The following is a 25,733-nucleotide window of genomic DNA, read 5'->3' as shown; positions in this document are numbered from 1 at the left end:
GGAATTTAAACATCGGATATCCATCAATCTATTGATCTTTTTGTTTCACAAATAAGATAGTTGTGTTCCCGGTGTCATTAGCTCACCGGGTCCGAAGGGCCCCATGTGAGCTTATGCCATCACTCGTGGCGTCCGTCGCCGTCCGTCGTCTGTCGTCGTCGTAAACTATTTCAAGAATCTTCTCTGAGTATACCCAGTCAAATACCTTCAAACTTAAACTGAATGTTCCTTAGGGTATTTAGTTTATAAAGTGTATCCGAAGTTTTGATCCATCAATAAACATGGCCGCCATGGCTAAAAATAGAACATGGGGGTCAAATACAGCTTTTGGCTTATATCTCAAAAACTAAAGCATTTAGAGCAACTCTGGCAGGAGTAAACATGTTCAATATGTCAAGATCTATCAGCCCTGAAATTTTCAGACGAACCGAACAACCCATTGTTGGGTTGCTGCCACTAAATTGGTAATTTTAGGAAATGCAGTTTTTGGTTATTATCTTGAATATTGTTATTAAAGATAAAGATAAACTGTAAACAACAAAAATGTTCAACAAAGTAAGATCTACAAAAAAATCAATATGACCAAAATTGTCAAATGACCCCTTAAGGAGTTATTGCCCTTAAAGACAATTTTGCACAATTTGTTCATTATGTTTGTTAACATTTAAAAATCTTCTCCTCTGAAACTACTGGGCCTAATACTTCTAAACTTTAACTAAATGTTCCTTAGGGTAACTGGTTTATAAATTGTATCAGAAGTTTTGGTCCATCAACAAACATGGCCGCCATGGCTAAAAATAGAACAAAAAATAAAAAAATTGATATTATGTTCATTATGTATAAAAAAAGCACAAATTCATAAATATTAACGTTTTATTCTGCTAGATAAGAGATCACCATCGATTTTAAATTGAGAGTATCATTTCTCTACATGTAGCCATCTTGACAGCTTCCCGGTTTAAGAAACTACGTGATATCTATAAACCACAAAGGACCAAAACAAGCAGTAACTAACGTAGTCGTAATTGAGTGTCGATATCTTGTCAAGCGTACGGTTGTTTTATCCGATAAAGAAACGACAAATTAAAAGCATAAACAATTTTCCGGGTCACAAAAATTATTATATCAGACATGGTTGTGCAGCATTCCCTACATAACTTGATACGGAAAAATGTTAAATAAAGGTTTACGAGTCGGAAAAGTCGGCCGATCGGATATCTCTTTTTTTTTTGGAATTAGTTAAGGGCGATTACGTTTACGGAGATCTCTTAAAGTTCAAAATTATAATTAAGTCTTCCGTGTAAAATTATTTTCGAAAATCTAATTTGTTCATAATTCTTTTATGTAATAAACTTATTCAAATAAATTCGGACCTTCCATTATTTGATCACCAGCATGGCTAAAGGAATTATTCCCCGAGGTATTGTGATGTGACACGTTCAGGTATTCAAGCGATTTCCTGTCGGGCTTAAAAAACTCTTATTACACAATTACATAATGCAAGTTCATGGCCGGTAACTTGTAACTTTCCATTTAGAAACTATCAGGTGTTATATACATCATGTGTACATGATATTGTTTGTCCTGAGTTCGACAGTGATATACTAGTCATAACTAAACTCTTACATGTATACACACTTGATTATAAATAACATATCTGGTGTAAAGAATGATATTTATGAAAATCTAAATAATTCCAGCAAAAGGTTTGATGAAATAAAAATCTATTTACATATTTCCCAAGGGTAAAATTGGGAAAAATGTAAATATATACTCGTTGTCAATAATTATGGACATTTTGAAACATACAAATATTAATTTCACAAAAATGTACGCACATTTGGTTTATTACAGCTAGACAGAAAGTTACGGAACTATATTAATAGATAGTCGCAATTTAAAATATATACATTGAATATAAGAGAGAAACATCTAGAAACAATCTAATTTAAATTCAGATCAATATCTAACTTGCTTTGGTTCGTCGAAGTTATGAACATAGTAAATTCACAGATTTATATTTCAATTAGATTGTTCTCGAACAGTTTAAGAAATTCGTCATCACAACTGTAATCTATTATGTATAACATTATGTATAACAATGTGAACATGGTTCTAATAATAACTATTGTCAATTTTCCTGTTCTGACATGCATGTTATATATGCCACTGGACGTACAAAAAACCTATTTGAAGAAATAAAGAAACTTCACTTCTGATAGACTGATATAGTAGTTGTATTAACGTCTGATCAGCTAGAGGGTTGATTAATTTATTTGGTTAGCTTGTGGGGGAATAAAACATTCCCAATTTTGCACTTATGCGTAAAATATTAAATGAGAGAATAAGAAAAATATAAATACGAAAAGTCGCACAACTGGTAGAAAAAAGTATCACCAACTTTAGGATTTCACGTACAATTGTCATTCTTATTCGAAATGACGGACAGAGTCAATAAAATACGTGCATGTACGCTGCGATAAGAAGGGGTTATTCAACTCCCTAGAAAATGTGTAGGTGCCACAGTTGATAGTATTCATCATAAATTATTTCAAGTTTAAATTTTCCTGTCATTTTTATAAGTTAACGCAGAGACATGTATACATCTCTACATTTAACGACAATCAACTATTTAGATATATGAATCTGATGTGACTTACTGTTCATCTCTTCCTTTTTTTTCTTTTTTTTGGGTTGGTTTGGGGGGGGGGAAGGGGGGTTAAAAATTGATTGTAGAGAGGATTTATTCTTATAACTTTACTAATAAGGCATTCGTCCAATATGGAATTGAAAAAAAAAATCACGTCTATCGAAAGTTACAAAATAAGAACGTTGTAGTTATGAATTTACAACAATAATTCTGTTCTTGGATGTAATTATTTTTTTTTTATTCAGTGATTTAAATTGAGAAAAAAATCTAGTCAGAATTTAAATCGTTCCCCACCCAAGACTCCTCTAAATTCATGAAAGGTCATGCTTTACAATCATCAGAATTTCTTTGCATTGGTACATTCTGTATCGGTAGTGATTTACCTTGACATTTCCGGGTATTAGAGCTACATGTATATTACCTGTATGTGGTTAGGTGACGTCCCATGAGGTCTTACGTATACAGGTTCACATTTATAATGGTGTTCAATACATATTTCTGATATAAAAGGGTTTTATGACATTCACACTTCTTAATGTTCTGTATACAAAATTCATATCTTATTTTCAGAACGAATGAGGATGTGAATATTTTCCAGGAAACATATTGAGTAACAAATTAATTTCGGTATTCTATTTCTACTTTCTTGGTATTAAATAACCGAAATTTAAAGAATATACAGTAACTGCTTGTCCGCTTTAGGAGTATTCTTGTCAGTTACATATCTTGACATATACGTCTCTGGTTCTGAGTGGGTTTATGAATGAGTGATAAGTCTTCCAAAGGTACAAGATATAAAGCCCATTCAATACACATCAGGCTACACGAGACAGCAGTTTCTACGTTATGCTTTTATCGGTATTCCCCAGACATGCGTGAGATCCATATATGTGTACCTCCGACGGGAGTACAATAATCCCGGTTTTAGGGGGTTCATCCCGTCCTCCGGTTGAAGAGAAAATAAATACCGTGTTTAAAATATTTCATGAATGAACATTTTTCAACGCTATTTTTACTACGATTATTACAAATGTTTATTAAAGACGTAGAAGCCCGATTGTATCGAAAGTAACCTGGTATCTCATCTCGGCCCATAACAGACTCGGACTATAACAAACTCGGCCTATTACAAAATCGGACTATAACAAAATTCGTATATTCTATTTGTTATTAAGTCTCCCAAACAAAGTTTGAAGACATATTGTTTTTGCTCAGTTCTTATTATTTTTCTTCTTGGGGTTCTATTTATGGGTATTTTGAGGGGCCTACAGAAGGGAGGGATTTACTAAAGAACCCTATGGGATTTATTTTTTTCAATTTAATTTTCAAATGACTATAACTTGAGAACAGTAAGTGAAAGACACACGCGGTCTTCATTAATGATCACAGGACAATAAAACAAATCAAATAAAATATAGGTTGAGTCCCTGGGATCACCCCTACCCCCCCTTCAATTTGAGAATGGGCTTTTATCTTGTAAACAGTCGAGATCCCCACACCCAAACCATATATATTCATGTATGGGATAATAAAACAAATCAAATGAAATATAGCGGGAATCCCTCTGGGTCACCCCCCCCCCCGTTTGAGAACTTGCAAACGGTCGAGATCCCCACCTTAAAACCATATATATTCTTGTATGGGACAATAAAACAAATCAAATGAAATACAGGGGGAGTCTCTGGGGGTCACCCCACCCCCTCCTGTTTGAGAACTTGTAAACGGTCGAGATCCCCACCCTAAACCATATATATTCTTGTATGGGACAATAAAACAAATCAAATAAAATATAGGGGAAGTTAACGGGGGTCACCCCCACCCCCTTCTTTTTGAAAACTAGTAAACGGTCTAGATCCCCACCCAAAAACCATATATATATATTCTTGTACGGGACAATAAAACAAATCAAATGAAATATAGAGGGAGTCCCTTGGGGTTACCCCCACCCCATCCTGTTTGAGAACTTGTAAACGGTCGAGATGCCCACCCCAAAACCATATATATTCTTGTACGGGAAAATAAAAAAATAAAATAAAATAAAGTGTCCCCTGAGAATCAACCCCCCCCCCCCTTTTTTGAGAACTTGTAAACGGTCGAGATCCCCACCCCTAAACCATATATATTCCTGTTCATGATTTCAAGAAGATTTGAATGACAAACAGGTTAATCCCTAGGCGTCACTTATGCATATCACTTTACTAGACCAAACCAATTTGTACTGGACTTTGCCCAATGTCAGGCGACCATGGGAATAACTAATTATGGGAGCTTTGTTTGGGAGACTTCGTAACAGCATCATGTTACAATTATTTCTTGTATTAAGTAAAAAAAATTTAGAAGTCCGAAAAAACCGTTAACCACACAATCTACTAATCGTAGTCCGAGTTTGTTCAATATATAACAATTCAAACAAGAAAACTAACTGCTTAATTAGTAATAATACAATTTACTACAAACAAATATGAAGGACCTTAATCAATAAAAAATACTTAATCACAGGCCCTTTACATGGGATGGGCACAGAAAGAAATTAACAGAGCTTTCTGTATATTTGATTATTTTAAATCTACAGTTTAAGGTTGCAATAGAAATTATCAAAATTTTACACGACAAACATATGAAAAAAGTGATTTTTGATAATTGCTGATGAGACAATGGTTTAGGGAAAAACACCAAAGCTGTGATTAATTACATATTTGAAATAATACACATCTACAACCTATTTTAAATAATACACATCTACAACCTATGTGAAGTAATACACATCTACAACCTATTTGAAATAATACACATCTACAACCTATTTGAAATAATACACATCTACCGTTGTAAACTTTCCACAGATGCTATCCAGCACTTTGATTAAACATATTTGGTCAAATAGCTAAAGTATTTATACGTTGTGAGATTTGAAATATTTTAATAAGGGCATTCCCGACAAGGTAAATGAAAATCGCTTTGGACGGACCAAACTATATTAATGCAATTGATAATTTTTCTCTGCACGTTTAAATATTCAAGGTTACCGCTGATAATTTATAATAGTACATTTTTTGGTTTATACGCTCGTTTTCGGAGGCCATTTTTATTTATAAAATTATTCAAATGATAAATGGGTCATGATCTATCTGTTATGAAATTTTCAGACAAGTTCGACAACCAATTGTTGGGTTACTGTTGGAAATAGTTTATTTTTATTAAATTTTACTGTTTTTGGTTATTTTCTTTAATATTATAATAGATAGAGAGAAAGTATAAACGGCAATAATTATTCAGCTAAGTAAGATCTACAAATAAGTCAACATGATCAAAAAAGTCAATTGACCCCTTGAGGAGTTATTGCCCTTAAAACCTTTTTTTTTATAATTACTTTTTCAAAAATCTTCTTCTCTGGAACCACTTGGCCAAATACTTAAAAACTTTAATTGAAAGTTCCTTAGGGTATCTAGTTTATTGATTGTATTCGGGGATTTAATCCATTCAAAAACATGGCGGCAGTTTCTAAAAATAGAACATAGGGGTCAAATGAAGTTTTTGGCTTTCATCTCAAAAACTAAAGCATTAAGAGCAAAACTGACATAGGTGAAAGTGTTAAACAGGTTTAGATCTACCTGTCAAGTAATCTTCAGACCAACTTATTGTTGGGTTTCTGTCCAGAAATAGTTAATTTTTAGGAAATTTTACAGTTTTGGGTTATGCATTATCTATAATATTATTTTAGAAAGAGAGAAAGTGTAAATGACAAAATTGTTCAGCAAATTAAGATCTACAAATAAGTCAAATGCCTGAAACTGAAATTACAGGTGAGCGATATCACGCTCTCATGAGTCTCTTGTTTTGTCTTGTTACATGAACGCATTGTTTGAGATGGTATTCCGTAATGGGACCATAATAGAGCGGCTATAAAAGGATAAATTACGTGTCCCTACAAAACATTCCATATTTCTCCCGTTACAGTAAAAACAACCTACGTTGATAAGTTCCTTATCATATTGCATTTCAAAAAATTACCACGTTTTTCAGTCATTGAAATAAGTGCTAATTTCAATGAAAAATAATATTTGCATGTAGCGTCCTGAACGATTGTAAAAACGTTGGCCTATTTTTGTCCAATATAAAAAAAAGAAGATGTGGTATGATTGCCAATGAGACAACTCTCCACCATAGACTAAATGACATAGAGGTTAACAACTATAGGTTGTCGTTTTGCTTTCAACAATGAGCAAAACACATACCTGATAGTCAGCTGTAAAAGGCCTCGAAATGACAAATGTAAAACAATTCAAACGAGAAATCTAACGGCCTGATTTATGTACAAAACATTGTACGAAAAGCAAATATTATATACAGCAACAAACGACCATCACTGAATTACAGGCTCTTGACTTTGGACAGGCACATACAGAAGCCTGTTTACAAAGTAAACTACAACGTTAGTTATGACTGGAAATTCAATGACTATTCATAATGACTGTTTTAATTTAAACGGATTATACTCTCGATGGTTTACTTAGAAAAAACTGAAAAGCTGCATCTTACAAACAAATTTACCTCTACATTGACATATGAAAAAACATTGAAACTTTAGTAATCCATCGCACTTCAGCGTTACCACCAACACACTTCGGCGTATCTATCAGCAATATAGCATCACAATGCGACCATCACAATATAGCATGGTAAAAAACGCATTTCAAAGTCAAACCATCGCACTTCATCGTGACTATCACGATTCGGAGTTTAAATCATCGCACTTCATCGTGACTATCACGGTTGGGAGTTTAAACCATCGCACTTCATCGTGACTATCACGGTTCGGAGTTAAAACCATCGCATTTCAACGTGACTATCACGGTTCGGAGTACCATCGCGGAGTCCTATATATATACATACAACCAAACCAACATATATATATATATATATATATATATAAACAAGTCTAAATTGAAAACAACGTTCAAACCTATGATTGCGTTGGATAAAAACCGCAATTTTTATACGTGTGCATGCAAAACAAATTTCTTGGTAAAGGGGTCTAAATACAGCACAAACAACATTTTCCAAAAGACCAAAAATGTGAAAAAGTATATTTCAACAAAACGCATTTGACTAGCAGGTCGAACAACAGATGTTCTAAAACCCGGCAGACTGCCATTGGCGATTGCCAAATAAACGGATCACCAGATGAAACAAAATGGATCGTAATAATTAATATATATATATATAATTCGTCTAAACAACAGCCCAACAATGTTAGATCTGTAAATTTGCGGAAGCAAAGAGGTAGGGCCATTTTCCCGTGATTTTTTTTCATTTAATTAGACAGGTAAATCATGTTTTAAATAGATGCTAATTATAGTACATGAAAATACGTCACATCATCATCTATTTTCATACCTTGAAAGGTATTCCTACAATAAACAAGGCCAAGACTATTGTTTTTTTTTATTTATCATTTTTAAACCGATATCTATTTTGTTTGTTAACGACCCTGAGGGGAATGAAAAATTCAAAATTACTTGTTTATAAAAAAAAACATGTTGCTTAAGTTAGCTTTAGTTATCTCTGTAGCGATGTAATGCATTGGCTTTATGAAAATAAAGATATATATCAGTTAATTTTGGTAGGTGATTTGTAGCGTACATGTATTTTATAGCTTTGTTTTATAACTTAAAACTAGCAAACCAATAAAAAAACGGGGGTTAAATATAAGTACAAAACACATCTAATAATCTAATTATCTGAAATATACTAATCTGATTCAAGATCGGTCTATAATATCGGACGCATTTAACTGGGGTGTTGTTTTCCTCGATCTGGATGTATCCATCTCTGTCCCGGTTTTTTAGGTTTAACCATTTAAATGAACAGTGCAACATCTTACACCAGTTGGTACTAGAACACTTTGTGTTACAAACACATGTAATCTGGCCTTTTCTGGCATTGTAAGAAATGGACCCTTTTGTGTTACAGATGCAACACTATCTTGATGTTTTACCTACAGTCACGCTTGGTAGTATAATTGATTTTTTTCTGTGTTGTTTTATTTTCTGATGACCTTGGTCCGTTGCAGGGACGGTGGTAACAATGTCAGTGATATTAACTACACAGTTGGTGGATTGGCGATAAAATTGCTGTCTTCATTTGTTACATATGAAACGTTCTTGTTCAAGGTTTCGATAAATTGTTTTTGTTGTTTTGAAATTTTTCTGCTATGGCCTTTTCAGTTTCTTTGTGTGTATATTACGCTCACAACCTTTGGCCTTCTTTGTTATATATAATCAATTCTCGTGTTATTGGTTATGTACAAGCACCTGCTTCAGCTTGACGGCAATTGTTCCTTGCATATGCTATACTAAATGTAGCAGAAATAGGAAGTAAGTTTAGAGTTTAGATAGTTATAGGAACGCACACAAGAAGCAACACACTATTTTTTTTCTTTAATGAAATGATATATAGTCAAATTGATCCATAATGACTCTATGGAGTAAACAAACATCCGAAAAAATATGAGAGAAACATTGCAATTTAATATTTCAACACAAAAAATGCGAAAAATCTGAGTGAGATTTGAACCCATTCTTAAAACACAATCAGTCATTAAGAGATCTACGCGCTTTTTTTTATCTTTAAATACCTAAGCGCTACCGTTGGAGCTAACGGCAACTCATGGAGACAATAGTTTCATTAAGCATTTATATAGATACAATTTAGTGATGTTCCACTTTTTTTTATTAAAAAAGTAGTTTTTTCGGTATTAAGGACAAACTAAACCAATTTCATTTTTGAGGGAAAAAGTTGTATAAATTACAACAACAACAAAAAACATAACTTTGTTTTGGTTTGAAATGTCCTTCTCGGGGGATTCCCCGTTTTTCACACCTAAAAACACGGTAAATTCCGCATATTTGACTTTCATCTGTTTTGGGGGGTTAAATTAACTATTTTTCAGACATATCATAATATATAAAAATCGAGATATTGATCTAATAACATTTTTATTTCTTGTTTTTATCGTTTTTAACCTTTCAGCACTTTTTGAAATTGGCCCTTCTGTGAAAAAATATCAGGGGAAATTGGCCCTACCTCTTTTTTGTTCTGCCCTGGCTGGGATTTGAACTCATGCTACTGAGATATCGTGGCACCAAATCGCCTTGAATTATGCCCGACGCACTAGACCACTCGACCACCTAGGCTCTATTATAATAAACTTTCGGTGGCCGGGTTTTACCTTTCCTCGTCAGTTTTTATCTAGCGTCGTAACACAGTACATGATATATAAGGCGTGAAGATGGAATTGAAACAGATCAGCTGAATTATCTATTGTAAAGGATCCTACAAATTAATATAAGATGCAGTTACAGAAATAATTATATTATACATGTATATATACGTCTGAACCAGTGACGAGTCTACAACAGATTTTATCCATCGGATCACCAGCAGTTATGGTGATACAAGGCTGAAAATACATTCTGTATATATAATTCGTCTAAACAACAGCCCAACATTGTTAGATCTGTAAACTTGCGGAAGCAAATTTTTTGTTCTTCCCTGGCCGGGATTCGAACTCATCTACTGAGATATCGTGGCACCAAACCGCCTTGCACAATGCCCGACGCGCTAGACCACTCGACCACCTAAGCTCTATTATAATAAAGCTTTCGGTGGCCGGTTGTTACCTTTCACCGACCGTGCGAGGGATGTATATCCAGTCAAGGTCGTAAAACACTTCCAGTAGTTACCTTTCCTCGTCAGTTTTTATCTAGCGTCGTAACACAGTACATGATATATAACAGTCAGGATTCTACTTCGTCAAAATTATCTCCCCATTACGCCAGTTCATTTTTACAATCGTAAAAATGGAAGCCATTGTAGGGATGACGCGCTGCCAATTTAGCTCTTGGAAACCGATAAGTTTATCCGCATAGCACCATTACGATCCTTATATGCCAGTTGTATTTTAAAAGACAAATGTATCTACTAGCTAATGAGCATCAGTTAATGTACTTGTCTGCATTCAGTCAACTTAAAACTATTGTCTGATCGGTTGTCAGGTGGAATTTTCGAAAATTCATAAACATTTAAAAAAAAATTTAATTTAATATTTCGTGGAAGGGCAGACTAAAAAATTTCAGTGGTTGAAGACTATAAACCCTAGATATCACACACAAAAAATGAAGTTTTTTGGAAGATACGCATTTTTAAGATCCAACTTAAAAGTCTGTCGTCAAGTACTTTTAGTAAAAATTTGCTATTCGAACACACCTACTCTGTTTTTGTGATTCATTAGAAAGGTATTTCACTTGACCTATATATTTCATTTTTTTAGTACTGTGAATTTTTGATGTTATAAAGTCAACCTGTAGCCTTGATATATAAAAATGATAGAATCTGAAGCGAGATGATGTATCAAATACTTTTGCTTTTTACGTTTTCAAGACAAAGTATTCAACTCAAACACGCCCTAACATAAAAAGGTGCGCTCGATTTTCTCTTTTCGACGCAATTGTTACCCATTTTTTGGAATTTTTTCTTGAGTCACATAATGGAAGGGCAGAAACGAAAATTAAGGAACAAATAGATTGATATGTTCTCCGTCCGTGGTAATTTTTTTTGAAAAATCGGAGGTTATGCATTTTTATACGCCCGTTTACGGGACGTATTATGGTATACCGTTGTCCGTCTGTCCGTCCGTCCGTCTGTCCGTCTGTCCGTCCGTCCGTCTGTCCGTCTGTCCGTCCGTCGTCAACATGTCGGACATTAACTCATAAACGCTTTAACCAATTTGCATAAAACTTTGGTGAGTTGTTTATATCTATTGACGTGAGCTCCCTTTCGTTTTTTATAAATTTTGAATTTTACGTTTCTGAGTTATGGGGTTTTATTCATTAAAAATGGGGGATTTTCCAGTTTTCGGACAATAACTCAAGAATGCTTTCACCAACTTGCAAGAAATTGTGGTGAATTGTTTATATCTATTGACATGAGCTCCCTTTTGATTTTTATAAATTTTAGATTTTACGTTTCCGAGTTGCAGGGTTTTATTCATAAAAAAGGGGGATTTTCCAGTTTTCTGACAAAAACTCAAAAATGCTTTCAGCAGTTCTTATGAAACTATGGTGAATTGTTTATATCTATTTAAGTAAGCTCCCTTTAGAATTTTATAAATTTTACATTTTACATTTCTGAGTTATGGGGTTTTATTCATTAAAAAAGGGGGGATTTTCCAGTTTTCTGACAATAACTCAAAAATGCTGTCAGCAATTCTCATGAAACTTTGGTGAATTGTTTATATCTATTGATGTAAGCTCCCTTTTTATTTTCATAAATTTCTAATATGACATTGAGAATTAATTGAACTTTATTTGTTTATAGTCTGACAACAGATTTACTAAGTATTGCGCAACAGCACAGTGTATTGCACAACAGCAAGAAATCTTTAATTGAATATAAATTCAATTCATATAAACAATTTCAAGTTCTTTGACTACATTTATTCAGAAACCTGTAATATGTCAAATATTTAATTACAATCCAAATTCAGACCTGTATTAAGCTTGAATATTGTGTCCATTTTTGCCCCAACTGTTCAGGGTTGGACCTCTGCGGGCGTATCCAGCTGCGCTCAGCGAAGCAGTTTATTAAGATCCAACTTAATAGACACCCATGTCGTCGACCTGATACTAATTGTTCTGCTTAATTATGTAATAGATAAATTGAAAACTTATGCAAATTGTGTTTTTATGATAAAATATTCCGTAATTTAGCCAAAAACTGTCATTTTATTTGTTTCTATTAACTTTTAAAATTTGAGTTACTACAGTAAACATTACAGTAAGCATTTATCGCCTTCTCTAACAAAGAGCTTCGATTCTTTTGTTCTATTTCAACTGGGTTTCCGCCTGATAAGGCATGAAGATGGAATTGTTACAGATCAGATATATATATATATATATATATATTTATATAAATATTCATAATTACTCTAAATATCAGCACAACAATGTTAAATCTGCAATTTTGCGGAATCAAATTTTTTTTCTAATATATATAGATATATATATATATATATTGCATGCACACGTATAAAAATTGCGGTTTTTATCCAACGCAATCATAGGTTTGAACGTTGTTTTCAATTTAGACTTGTTTATATTTTTTCGTTTGGGCTTGTATTATATTTACCTTCGGGTTTATATGATCCGTTCATCCTATTTCGACTCTTCAAAATTCAAGAGTCTATCCTAAATTGAGGTAAATTATATGGCCTTCCAAATACCGTTTCGACTCCTAACATCACTGAAGAGACATTTTTTGTCGAAATCCGGATATGGTGTACTAATATTTGCACCTATTGTTTGCGGTGTATCCATCTTTTCCGCAAGTTTATTGTTTTCTGTTTGATATTAGATTAATATTCAAGCTCCATTTTGTTACATCATTCTGGTGATCATTTTATTTGGCAATCGCCAATGGCAGTCAGCAGGGTTTAAGAACATCCGTTGTTCGACCTGCTAGTCAAATGCGTTTTGTTAAAATATACTTTGTCACTTTTTTGGTCTTTTTGAAAATGATTTTTGTGCTGTATTTAGACCCCTTTACCAAGAAAACTGTTTTGCATGCACACGTATAAAAATTGCGGTTTTTATCCAACGCAATCATAGGTTTGAACGTTGTTTTCAATTTAGACTTGTATATATGGGTATGTAGGAGGCATTAATTTTTTTGGTCTGTGCGTTCGTCCCAAATACTGTTAACATATTTTGATTAAAGTTTAAACATAAGGATGTGATAATTGGTTGATAATGAGAAAAGTATCCATTAAGACCAAAGGACAAAGATGTGAACTAGTACATGTCATCCTACGGCCTTCAACAATGAGCAAAACTCAAACCATATACTTGTATTAATATTAAGAACAATTTAAGGAAAAACCAACGGCCTAATAAGACATACAACAACTATCGACAACCAATGGATTACAGGTTCTTGGCTTGGGACAGATATTGGGGTTTAACATGTTTGTAAAAATCAGTTGGAAATGGCTCGACTGATCAGATCGGTATTAAGCACAAAAAAACAAAACAAAAAAAAACATTTACAGTAAAAAAAAAAACTAAAGACACAAAGTACTGATCTTAAGAGTAATTTATCATGAATTTGTTGGATAATCAAATTTAAACTTAATAAATGTTCATTATGATGTCACTTTAAAATCATATTCTAAATTACGGTTTTGATCCCTATCTCATTGTTCAATGAACACGGAAAAGAGATCGCGCAAGCGGGGAATTTTGTCCCATGAACATATATTATTGTTTTTCAGTTTCATATATTATTTCAAATTTTCAAGGTACACCAGAAGAACCAAGAATAATTAAATACTTTTTGAGACCTATTTTTCTGTCAAGTACATTGAAAAGTATGTCAGACATGGAAGATTACTTGAAAGATTCTTGTTCGGATATAGACTACACAGTCGTGCGACCACCTGGGCTTACTAACGATCCAAGTTCAGGTAATAACAAATACAAAGATAATATGGAAACTTTAAATGTCATGAGTAATTTCTATTGTTCAAACATTCGTATATATATATATTTACGTAATAGTTATCCCATGAGTACGCGGTGTGTCAGTGTAAGATAACCCCGACGGCCGGAGGCCGTAGGATGATCTTACACTGACACACCAAGTCCGAGTGGGATAACTATTTTACATGCCAGCTCTTCTAGACTATATGAAAAAAACATTTACGATTCATAACATCTAGTTCAGAATGCCATACAATAATTATAATATACTTTATATATTACTATATAGTATATACCCTTTATGAGCCCCGGATACAACGCTTAAATATGTTAAATTAACAGAGAGTTTGTATCCAGTCGTCTTGGCGTAGGAGTGTGAATCGTGGCATCATATGCTAACGGTCTTGAGTTCGGTTCCCCACATAGACACTGGAAATTTAGTGGATTTTTTTCTACATAATTTTGAAAGTAAGTCTTTATTCCGCTTAAATATTTCTAAGTTTTATTGTGTGTTCGACATTCCCGCCAAAATGTTACAGAACAAAAGAAAGCATGCAGAACAAAGAAACTCAAGGTAGGATGATCTGGTAGGGGTGATTCGACACAGAACAAAGGAGTTAGGATATAATTATAAAATAGCAAAATAGCAACTGGTATCACAGTTAATGTGGTATACGGAACATTTTGGAAATCTCGCTTAACCATTTCGTTGAATTTAAATAATTTCAAATGCAATATCATTTGAACTGTGATAAACTGCAAAACAACAAAGTCATTATCCATGTACTTTATAAATGCATTTATTATAAAAGTTTGTGGGATAGTTTTTTTCATTATATATTTTTGTAAAACATTGTAAAATGACGTATTGATTTCCACTGACAATAAGATTAGCAAGTTTCGAGTAATACATCAGATGACTACATTTGTTAACCATGAAAGTTGCAAATCAAACTTTTAATTTGTTGAATATTTTTTTATTAAATAAAACTAATCTGAAATATTTATGGACACCAACTAGTGTGCTGCTTTGTCAGATTATACACTTCTCACGTTTTACAGAAAAAGAAATAAAAGCAGAGGAGGGACAATGCATTCCAGATATTGTCGGAAGAATACCACGGCGTGACGTTGCAAAGTTTATGTTAGAATGTGCTATCAGCCATGACTGGAACCAGAAATGTGTTGCTATAGGACTTGAAACGTAAAGAAGACCAAAACCAAATTCTCTTCTTTTCTTTATTTATATTTCATTGTTGTAAAGAATGATATGATAATATATATAATAAATCTTTCTCTATGTTTATTTTGATAAAACCAAGAAGAAATGGTAAAAAATGTTTGTCTCTATGCACAAACCTATATTGCCATTTAAGCGAAATGTCATATAAATAATCTTATATTGTTCGTCCTAAAGCATAATATTTAAATCAAATTAATATAACACAAGTTTTAAAAAGAACCTAAATAACAATACCGAAAGAGGAATCCTAAAAGTAAAACACATTACCAATTTTCAATTATGGTCCTAAGAGTGGACTTCTGCACAAAAAAATCCCACCAGAAAACTGATTAACTAATTAATAACAAATACAGTTTACGAAAAACAAATATGGCAGACATGAATCAACGACAAGCACTGAATTACAGGCTCCTGACTTGGGTCAGACACATTAAGAATGTGGCGAGGTTTAACATGTTTGTGAGCGATAACCCTCTCTCTAACATGGACAATAATGTAACAGCACAACACAAGAACAAGTTTTAAAAATCAGTTGCAATTAGATTGGTACGAGGCACAAATAAACAAATAACATAAAAACACGAAGCACCGATATAAGAGCAATCGCAGTCACTGGAATTTAGTTTAAAGAGCCAATTACAACTAATAATTAAATCTTGTTCTCCCAGACTAAAGTATCAATTCGTGAGTACGAATTTAAATGTTCATTTAACTACAAATTTTGTATAGGCTTGTATGTAGACTTATGTAAAATTACGAAATCAAATATCCGCAAAAATACAATTTTTCCTTAAGGCACGAACATGAATACATACGAAAATAAATGAATACACAGTTTTTAGCTATGTTTTAATTTTTTTAAAAACAAAATCAATATTATTACCAATAAAACACTGTTTAAAGGGGCATTAGCTGTCAAATTCACCGATTTGACACAATTTTCTAAACTAAAACGTATATCCAAATTAGAAAAAGGTCTAAAATAAACAATTAACAATACATTGACTCAATCATATGTATCAACATTTCGTGTGCATTTTTATCTATAGACGTCATCTAATTAACCATCGAGATGACACCCGAAGACTGCCGACGGTAATATAACCCGATATAAACATAAATATCAAATTTGTTTGATTTCATATTGTAAGTTAAAAAAGATGATTATCATCGTGATTACCTGTACAATAATGATTTTTTTTGTGGATTGAATTAGTCAACCAAAATGGATCATCTTTGTTTCACTTTCAATGTTGACATTCATTTCCTTTTTATAGCTGAATACATGCGTAACCTATCTCCAGCTAAGGGGTTAAATTGAAGGTCACATGAATACGAATTCAATGAGGTGTGAATAATTCATCAGCGATTTTTCTTATCTTAGTTTGACAAAATTGAACTAAATTGGCTGCTAAAAGCGAATTATTATTTCACTATATGACTTTCATTAATGATTGAACCAAAAAAAAAATAATCATATTTTATTTTTTTGATTCAGCCATGCTGGATCTATGCGATCACTCTGTTTTTGGAGATGGTGAAGATTACTAAGTTGAAGACATAATATTAAACTAATTATGTGTTTTTATGACTTGCAGAAACTTTCTACACCATTTTAATCATCAACTGCCAACTTTTGACATGTTATTTGTCCTTAAATCAAGAAAAGATTGGTCGAACAACCCTTTTATTTTAGATATACACTTGCATATAGTTCCTTTGTAAATCAAATTTTATAATGATTTACTATTTATGAATTAATTTGAAAAAGTATTTGTACATCAATTGAATCAGTTGATAAGAATTTTGAAAGTATTATATTAATATCTTATCTAATGTGTAAGTTGTTGTTCAATGAAATGTAGGTCAACATCTGTATTAATATATTTAAGTTGATTACAATCAAAGGTAATTGGAAATTACCCCAGGCTTAATTCACCACAGTTAATATCTCATGACCTGTTACATAATTAAATAGACACAATTTATTACACACCTAACTGAATACACACATTCTCAATAGTAAACCTAAATATGTATTTATTTATTTTAATCTACACTAAAATATTCTGTTAGTTTTGCTAGCTAGCTGAATGATTAATTAGATGTGTTTTTTTTCAAAGAAAAGACAAAAAATTAAAAAAAGTATGTATCAAAAATGCAAGCAAATTTTATTTCACTTGTAAAATCAGAGTGTCATTATCATCTGACATAAGTCAATAATCAAGTTCAAATTAATTAGTTGCAGTTATCAGAAATTTGGTTGAAATAATATACAAAATTGCATTACTCTTACCTGAGCATTTTCTGCAATAAAACTTATTTGTTTGTTCTACATTTATATCCCATTATATTGCTATTTAACAGTAATTGGAAATATCTCATCATTAGGTACTTGTACATTTAATTTACAGGAAATGTATTTTTGTCTTAATGAAGAATGAACACCAATTTAGATAAAATATTATTTTATTATTATTATTTTTTTTAATTTTTGTTGTTGAGAAAGTGCATTTCTAAGGCCTCTTTCTGGAAATTATAAAGCCAGTTATTATAAATGGCATATAAAAAAATATATTACTTATTTGACGATATCCCTTTCCATTCTTGTCAAAAAAAATCTGACAGAGTCTAAAATTGAAATATCAATATATATAACAATATTTGCTTTAATATTTTTATTTCCTTTGGAAAATAACATAGAAATTTTACAGTTAGATTGAAAATGAAAAGAGAAGAAAATATTGAAAAAAGTATGGTCAGAAAGAATATCAGACTAGCTATAAATATGGCTGGATCACAACATCGACGATGCTTTGATTTATATCTCGTAACTAATGCCCCTTTAAATACTTTACTACGGTGTTAAATTGATAACCTTTGAAAATAAGATTATACAAAGGATCAATGAGTTGGCATGGATCGTATCTAGATTTACGTACTCTACAAACAACATCACCGTAAGAATTAAGAATTTTAGTAAGAATTCTTCAGGTAGAGCCGAACTTCCTTACCAAATTTTTGTATCTATGAAAGAATTAAGTAAACGTTTTCTGGACTTAATCATTTGCCAGTTATATAGAAATTACGTTCATTGAAATCTAAAATGCGACTACAGACACCGGCATAGCGAACAAGTTGTGAAATATAAACACAGTAGAAGGGACCAAAGAAACACCCCCGTCCAAAAATTGTTAAGATTAATAATAAGGAATGAAAAAAACGTCTTTTTTTGTCGTAAATTCTTGTATATAGTTTCCCGTGTGAAAATTCAATACAATGTATCAAAATCTAGAAAAGGACAATTATTGCTGTCTATAATAGATTAATTTGAAGAAAATTCCCTTGGGTAAATTTCCGAAGCAAAATTAGAAAATTCTTGATTATTGAATGCAAAACATATCATCAAGGTAACGGTAATTGTTTTTGCTCGTTTTAACATGGGTAGGCATTTTAAAGAAGCTGATTCTAGAAAAAGAAACCACCGTAAATGAATAGGCTGACGTCAGAGCAGTGGTTTAAATTCATTGGATGAGAATGGGTAAGAAAAGGAGTTGATTAAAAAAAATTTCGGAAACAAAAGGCCTATGTCAACAAATAGAGAAATGTAATTCTTTTTTTCAGTTCAACTTTGTAATTATGACCATATCTTATCTGAGGAGACTAACGTGACTAAGAACTAAAACATACCTTAAACACATCAGAAGACATGTCCTAGTCCTAAGACAGCTTTGATGACATGATCCCAGGAATGAAGATATATAATCTTTTATTAGATATATAATCTCTTAACAGTAAGAAGCAATTAAAAATCTGGATTCTTTCTTAAAATATTCACCCGATTTCCTATTTCTTATAGATTGAATGAAGTTTTTTTTCCTTCTTTTTCTGTGTCAATTTTGTGTACTTTGCAAAGATTTTGAGATCATGAACCATACAAAATTATAATTTTATTTAAATATTTATTTCAACACTGTGGTTACGCTTTCATCGGGGGTAAAGTGGGTACGTTTTTACTGACCATATCGATATATCAAACAAAGGCTTGTTATTGATATTTAATCAGTTCGGCGAAACTATTGAGGAAGTAGGTCTTAATTTTGGAAAATAAAATAAGGTAAGGCTCACTGCTTATTTAAAAGAAAGACCCGTTCAAAATTCAAATGTGAAAAATCTGAAATTTAAAGCAGCAAAACAAAAATAACATATATATAAAATCAACTTGTAGTAGTAATAAATAAAATGAATTGGAGTAGGAATGCAGTTTGGGAATTTTTTCATTGAGTGATAATGTTTAGATTTTCATATAAAAACAATACAAGGATTCCACTAAAATGCAATTTTATACAGCATACATGTGTAAAATGTCGTTAAAGACATTAAGACGTCGCTCTTATTAAAAGCGCCGATTTTGTTCAATACCTGTCAAGATGAAAAAGATACTAGGTCATGATTGACAAAATACGTTAACCCGGTTGCCGCGGAGCATTTTTAAAACATTTTTTGTGGGTCATACGAATATTTTGTTTAATATTTCATTATAAAACATGAAATGAATAATTTTCTACGTATATTACAGCATATCATGAAACTGTGCAGTACATGTGTTGCTGACAGAAAAACGAAAATTATATTTATTAACAAAAAATAAGTAAACAAATGTGCCAACATTATTATTATATGAAAATTTTCCTTATTTTTTGAATGATTCATTTTCTCATATTGTTTTATCAATCCGGGGAAAGTATTTTTAATATGTATCTCAAAATCACAGTTACCTTTAGGAAAAATACCACATAAATTGATATCACAGCTTCAAATGTAGATGTACTTTGTTGTAACAAAAGTATGCTGTATATCTAAACATATAACCAACTTATACATTCTTCAAGATGGCTTTAATATGCAATTTAAAAGTTTTTGGTAAATAGAGGATCAAACCTAAAGAAAAACACGTTCTTAACCAAAACGAACATTCTTTCAGAGGTAATGCTGTAAGTTACCTTTCAGATACAATTTGATTGATTTGTGTTACATAAATGTTTGAAAAACGTTTTGAAATTATTTGAAATATTACTGTTTGATTTCCTTGATACGTATAGTTTAAGCCTTTGCATAAAGTTTGAGGCCTTCGATAACCTACAGCTATGTAGATTTTTACCTCCTAATTTTGTGACTGGTTAATTGTCTCAACATCAACCATTCCATTCAGCCGTATTTATTTTTATCAATGATACAATATTTGTTTTTTTACTATTGTTGTTAATTAGAAGCAACAGTAGATTGCCGATGTCCAAATCTCGTAAATATATTTGGAATAACAAAAAAAAAAAAAAGTAAACCTGAGGGAATTGCTTGAACTCCTAACTTAGCGAGACCGACTGTGTCGACAGGATAACCGTATCCGGCTATACATTGATCACCCGACAAGAGAATCCAAACTCAGTCAAAATGTTTTAATAGGGAATAGAACACATACGGTAAATTTATAAATTAGACGTTTATTCTGGTATCTAGAGATCTGTCCGCGAAAAGATGTTTCTTGTGAGTTGAGACACAGACATTTCGTTGTGGTCAACCAGTTCATATTAATGTCCATAGCAGTCTTTCTTCTCAAAACCCTGCTGGATATTTTTGTGTGTGTCAGTAAGACATTCCTGTTTATGTAGTCTGTATAATTTGAAAACTCATCAGAGACCAGGATGAAAATAAACAAAACATTGATACCGATAACATTCTTTATGAACCTGTTCACAGCCCGACGTCTGCAGTATAGAAACTGTCGTTTTTTACAAAATTTCAATCCTGGTATCTATGATGAGTTTATTTGTTACCATCTGCCATGATTGTTTTTCATTATATTTGAAACCTGAAAACAAAGAGATATGTAACGCGTGTAGTAAGGCATACTCAATACAACTTCATGGCTAGTTACAGCGCTGGGTTCTTGGTTTTGATGCAACCGTCACACGATAGACGGCCTCGGTGAGGTCTGTCGGAGATCCGCTAAGTATTACAACTTAATTTTTACAGCTTTAAGAAATACATCAAATTCTAACACTGCAAGTTTTAAAGAAAGATGTAAATACAGCTATTTTAAATTCAGATACTTAGTTTTGTAATTATATTTCAACCGTTAATTGGAGTGTGGTGCGTTTTAAGGATTACCACATACTATATGTCATGTTTTTCTTTTCTTTTAATTTGGTTGTTTCATTTGAAAAAAGTTGGAATTGTAAATGTATCAGATAATTTATGTTATAATGATAATCTAATTGTATGGATTGTATTTGCCAAAAAAAAAAGGCTCATGATTGGCTATGATGATCGAGTATTCTAATTATTTGGACCTTTGTTTACAATACTTCATTTAATGTGACTCTATCACAAGATATCTCGCGACCCTATACAATGAATATAAAATTTGAATGATATTGCTGTCAAAGTAATAACAGATTGTTTTAAAATACAATGACATGTAACTTCAAATTGTTATGGAGGCTTATTTCTGTCGTCGTTAAGTCGAATTGTCGAGATAATTAAAGAGGTTTGTTTAGATAATTATCGCGGCAAGTCGACTTAATTATCTCGACAACGACGACGGCAGAAATAAGCCTCATCAAATTGCCTTACTTATAATGCATCGTGTAACGATTCCCATCTACTAACGCATTAATAAAGGAAACGACAGAAACTGCATGGAAATGTAAATTTTATTTTGATAGGTGAATGTGGTCAGTTTGGCCAGAGCGCTTGGTTCTACGCAAGTAGTGTTACAGCTGCACGAGTTTTAGATTCTGATGTCAGAGGAATGTCGGAGATTGATCTACTGACTTTTAAGAAACAAGATTTAAAATCACAAGTAGGAAGTGAACAAGCCAGCTTTGTGTGTTGTACCATATAGCAGAAACTTTTGTTACAGTATATAATGTTATGTACAAATATACATGATTACCAGGAGCGGATCCAGGATTTTTGAAAGGGGCGTAATTCCCGATAATTGAATTTTTTTATATATATCGTGAAAACTTTATATTTTTTTTATACTTTTTGCGACCAAAAGAGGGGGAGGGGGGGATGGGGTGGGGGCTGGGTCCGCCACTAAGTAATAAAGAGTATTAGTATTGGGTCATCTACTTAAATCGGTATCATAAAATTGAGAATAGAAACAGGGAATGTGGCAAAGAGACCACAACCCAACCAAAGAGCAGAAAACAGCTTAAGGCCACTAGCGAGAAAATCCCGTATCCGCAGACAAGCTTCAGCTGGCCCCTAGATAAAAATGTGTACTAGTTCAGAGAAAATGGACGTCACACACAACTCCGAAACATATAGATGAACAAAAATTAAAAGAAAACATACAAGAATAACAAAGGCCAGAGGTTCCTGACTTGGGACAGGCGCAAAAATGCGGCGGGGATAAACATGTTTTGTGAGATCTCAACCCTTCCCCTATACCTCTAGCCAATGTAGAATAAACAAACACAGCAATACGCACAGTAAAACTCAGTTTAAAGGAAGTCCGAGTCCGATGTTAGAATAGGTAACAGAAGAAACTAAGCAAAATGACAATGATAACATAAATTTACAAAGGACTACTTGCAGTCACGAACATGCCAGCCCCAGACCTCAATTAAACTGATTGAAAGAGTATGTCTTCATGATATGAAAATCAAGCAAAATCCCTCCCGTTAGGGGTTTAGTATCATACCATCATAAAATATATGAGAACATAACCCGTATCATTTATTTAGCGCAAAATTCTTAATATTCCCATTATAGTGGATTGTATATATAATTTCAACGTTAACGATAAATAAAGATAATAATTATGACTGAAAGGATGATTGTAAGTATGTAAATGTATTTATTTTTATTTATGAATGATATATAATCGAATATGTAAACAGAGGCGGTTAAGAGGGGCGGGGTGACCGGGGCCTCCTTATGGAGCTACATTTATGGTTAATCTAGACTTTTTACCTATTTCAATCCATACTTTTTCTAGTTTGGGGGCCCCTGACCCCTTTCAAAATCCTGGATCCGCAACTGGTAACGAGGAGATATTCAATAATACCAAGGGGAATAACTTATCTCACATTTTGCGTATATTTTTGAAAGAAGAGAGATAACTCTACTTCCTTTACATTACAATATCGATGAGGTGGCAGAAACCAGTTTTTTTCACTAATTCACGTGCAAGTGCATGCCAAATTTAAAAAAAAAATCTGTAAATAAATCTGTAAGACTTGAACATGCCTAGATATTTTTTGTGTGTTATGAATTGATTGAAACTGATAGTGAAGTACTTCTGGTCAATGTTTTTTATATTGTTTCTTTATCCCGCATTACCTACTTTTCCCAGATAACGGACAAAATCATGTCAAATTTTCAATTTTGCACACTATTCCAGACCTCATTGCAGTAAATCTGCTAATTACTGACAAGAATATCATTCAAAATCATCTAATTTAATCACTTGCACCTCGAATAAACAACAGCGGAACCTATCCTTACCATCAAAATTTGACACTTTGCACTGTCCTTAAAGAACCAATTGTTTTGACCAATGGAAAACATGATAAAAATGTATAGCTAGCCTTCAAACAGTATGTATATGGGACTCTTAGGTTTTTCATGTCAAACAAAGATAAAACCATGAATGTTGCATATAAATGAAAACAGGGAAGGTAGCATTGTGTAATGCAAACTTAGAATTTTAAATCTTTTTATTTATCACTGCCCAGTGAAGTGACAAAGATAGCCAAAGTTTTTTAATACTAATTTTCTACGTGGGACACTGGCACAGAGGCTAAGAACTGGTACCTGCCACCTTACGCATTTTTTTATATTGTATGTGTTTGACTTTTGATGTTATGTACAAGTTTATTAGTCTTTTTTGAATTAAAAAATCTTAAATGAGAGTTATATTTCTTCATGAAACAAATTTTACAGGCTTTCAAAGGAAGGTGGTGTCTTTGCGGAATTTCATTCAAAATTCCAGCCGTCACTGACAATCACAGAAAAATGCTTATAAAAGACTTAAATGTGTTAGGCACAAATAAAAACCATATAGAATTATTATGTAGTAAATTTTATTAAAAGAAAACATGTAAAAAGGCCAAGAACATTACATGTCTATGAAAAAATATAAAAAATATTACCCCACTTTTCAAATTTCCAGAGATTTTCAGTTCAAAATATGTAATAAAAGTATAATTTTATCCAAGGCATGTACCCATATGTTAAAAAAAGTCCATTGAACTAAAAAATAAATTGCTTTTTGTGTTATATAATGTTACATTCATATACCTCACATTGATTTATTATGTTAGATTTAATATATGACAGTCAAAGGGAGGTAATTAGTAAATATTTTGACAGCATCTATCAACCTCTTTAAGATGACTCAGCACAGGACATAAAGTTCCAAATCTATCAAAACATATGATTCAGAGATGTTGAAACTGTATCCCTTCTATTTTTAATTCTTATTGCACTCTACTTTGTCAAATTGACCCATCATAAATTCCTTTCCATTTCATACAAACAAGTTGAAAAAGTGATAGTCGTTTCTAATTTAAAATGGTTTATTCTCGTCGAAGTTTCATAACAAATCGTTCAAAGCAAAAAAAAGTGTTTCAGAAGGGACATAAACACTTTCCAATACACAAGGATTCTTAGAAATCAAGTGGAAACTGTTCTTTTTCTTCTGATTTCAAACGTCCAAATTCACAGGAATACAATGATGCTGTAAAAGTTCTGAGTGATAATCAAACAACAGACACTAAACAGCCTAAACACCTGGTTCCTTCAAAAATGAGACCTGAAAAAGATAAGGAATGTGAAAATTTGAATGATTTTTCAGTTTCTGAAGATTCAGAGGAAAATATAATTGTAACACTTAAAAAATCATTGAATTTATACCGCACAATTGTTCGCTTGCTAAACCAGATGTTGTCATGTCGAAAAGGTTGGGTATTTGTGTTTCAGTAAAAGTAGTATGTACAAATTGTGGCTTTTCGTCTGAACCTGTAAAACTTTATTCAACAATGAAATCTCCTACAGGCCCAGACAGTGGTATACTAAACAATGCATTGTTGATACCAGTGATCAAATCAAAAGTTGGGATCTCAGATATATTACAATAATGTCTTGCCTTAATATTCAGTGCTTAAGTCGGACGGTAATGCAAAGAAAGGTCAACAAAATATCAGATTTAATGGTTGACATCAATAAAAATACAATGATGGAGAACCAGGAATGTGTGAAAAAAGTCCTTGAGTGTGCAGAACAAGACAAT

The 25,733-nt window shown here is 32.5% G+C and overlaps 1 protein-coding gene and 1 long non-coding RNA gene across 10 annotated transcripts in view; one reads left to right on the top strand and one right to left on the bottom strand.

Annotated features, from left to right (window-relative positions):
• LOC127737770 (flavin reductase (NADPH)-like) overlaps positions 1–25,733 on the top strand; it is a 68,942-nt gene that overhangs the window by 29,102 nt on the left and 14,107 nt on the right. For 3 of the 7 annotated variants that reach the window (XM_052248679.1, XM_052248674.1, XM_052248673.1), the window contains 2 exons: positions 14,007–14,171; positions 15,250–15,489. The exons of 2 other annotated variants lie outside the window; for them this stretch is intronic. In XM_052248679.1, coding sequence (XP_052104639.1) covers positions 14,007–14,171; positions 15,250–15,395 — 311 coding nt within the window. In that variant the 3' untranslated portion in view covers positions 15,396–15,489. Of the gene's footprint in view, positions 1–14,006; positions 14,172–15,249; positions 15,490–25,733 lie in introns of those variants that run through there. 2 more of the 7 variants (XM_052248676.1, XM_052248678.1) reach the window with 2 other exon arrangements.
• Positions 24,511–25,733, bottom strand: part of LOC127737774 (uncharacterized) — a 55,091-nt gene continuing 53,868 nt past the window's right edge. For all 3 annotated transcript variants that reach the window (XR_007999812.1, XR_007999811.1, XR_007999810.1), the window contains exon 2: positions 24,511–25,256. This is a non-coding gene — a long non-coding RNA (uncharacterized LOC127737774). The remainder of the gene's footprint in view (positions 25,257–25,733) is intronic.

The sequence above is a fragment of the Mytilus californianus genome, unplaced genomic scaffold, assembly GCF_021869535.1.
Source record: "Mytilus californianus isolate M0D057914Y unplaced genomic scaffold, xbMytCali1.0.p SCAF_4, whole genome shotgun sequence".
Taxonomy (NCBI): Eukaryota; Metazoa; Mollusca; class Bivalvia; order Mytilida; family Mytilidae; genus Mytilus; species Mytilus californianus.
This window is presented reverse-complemented; position numbering and strand designations above follow the sequence as displayed.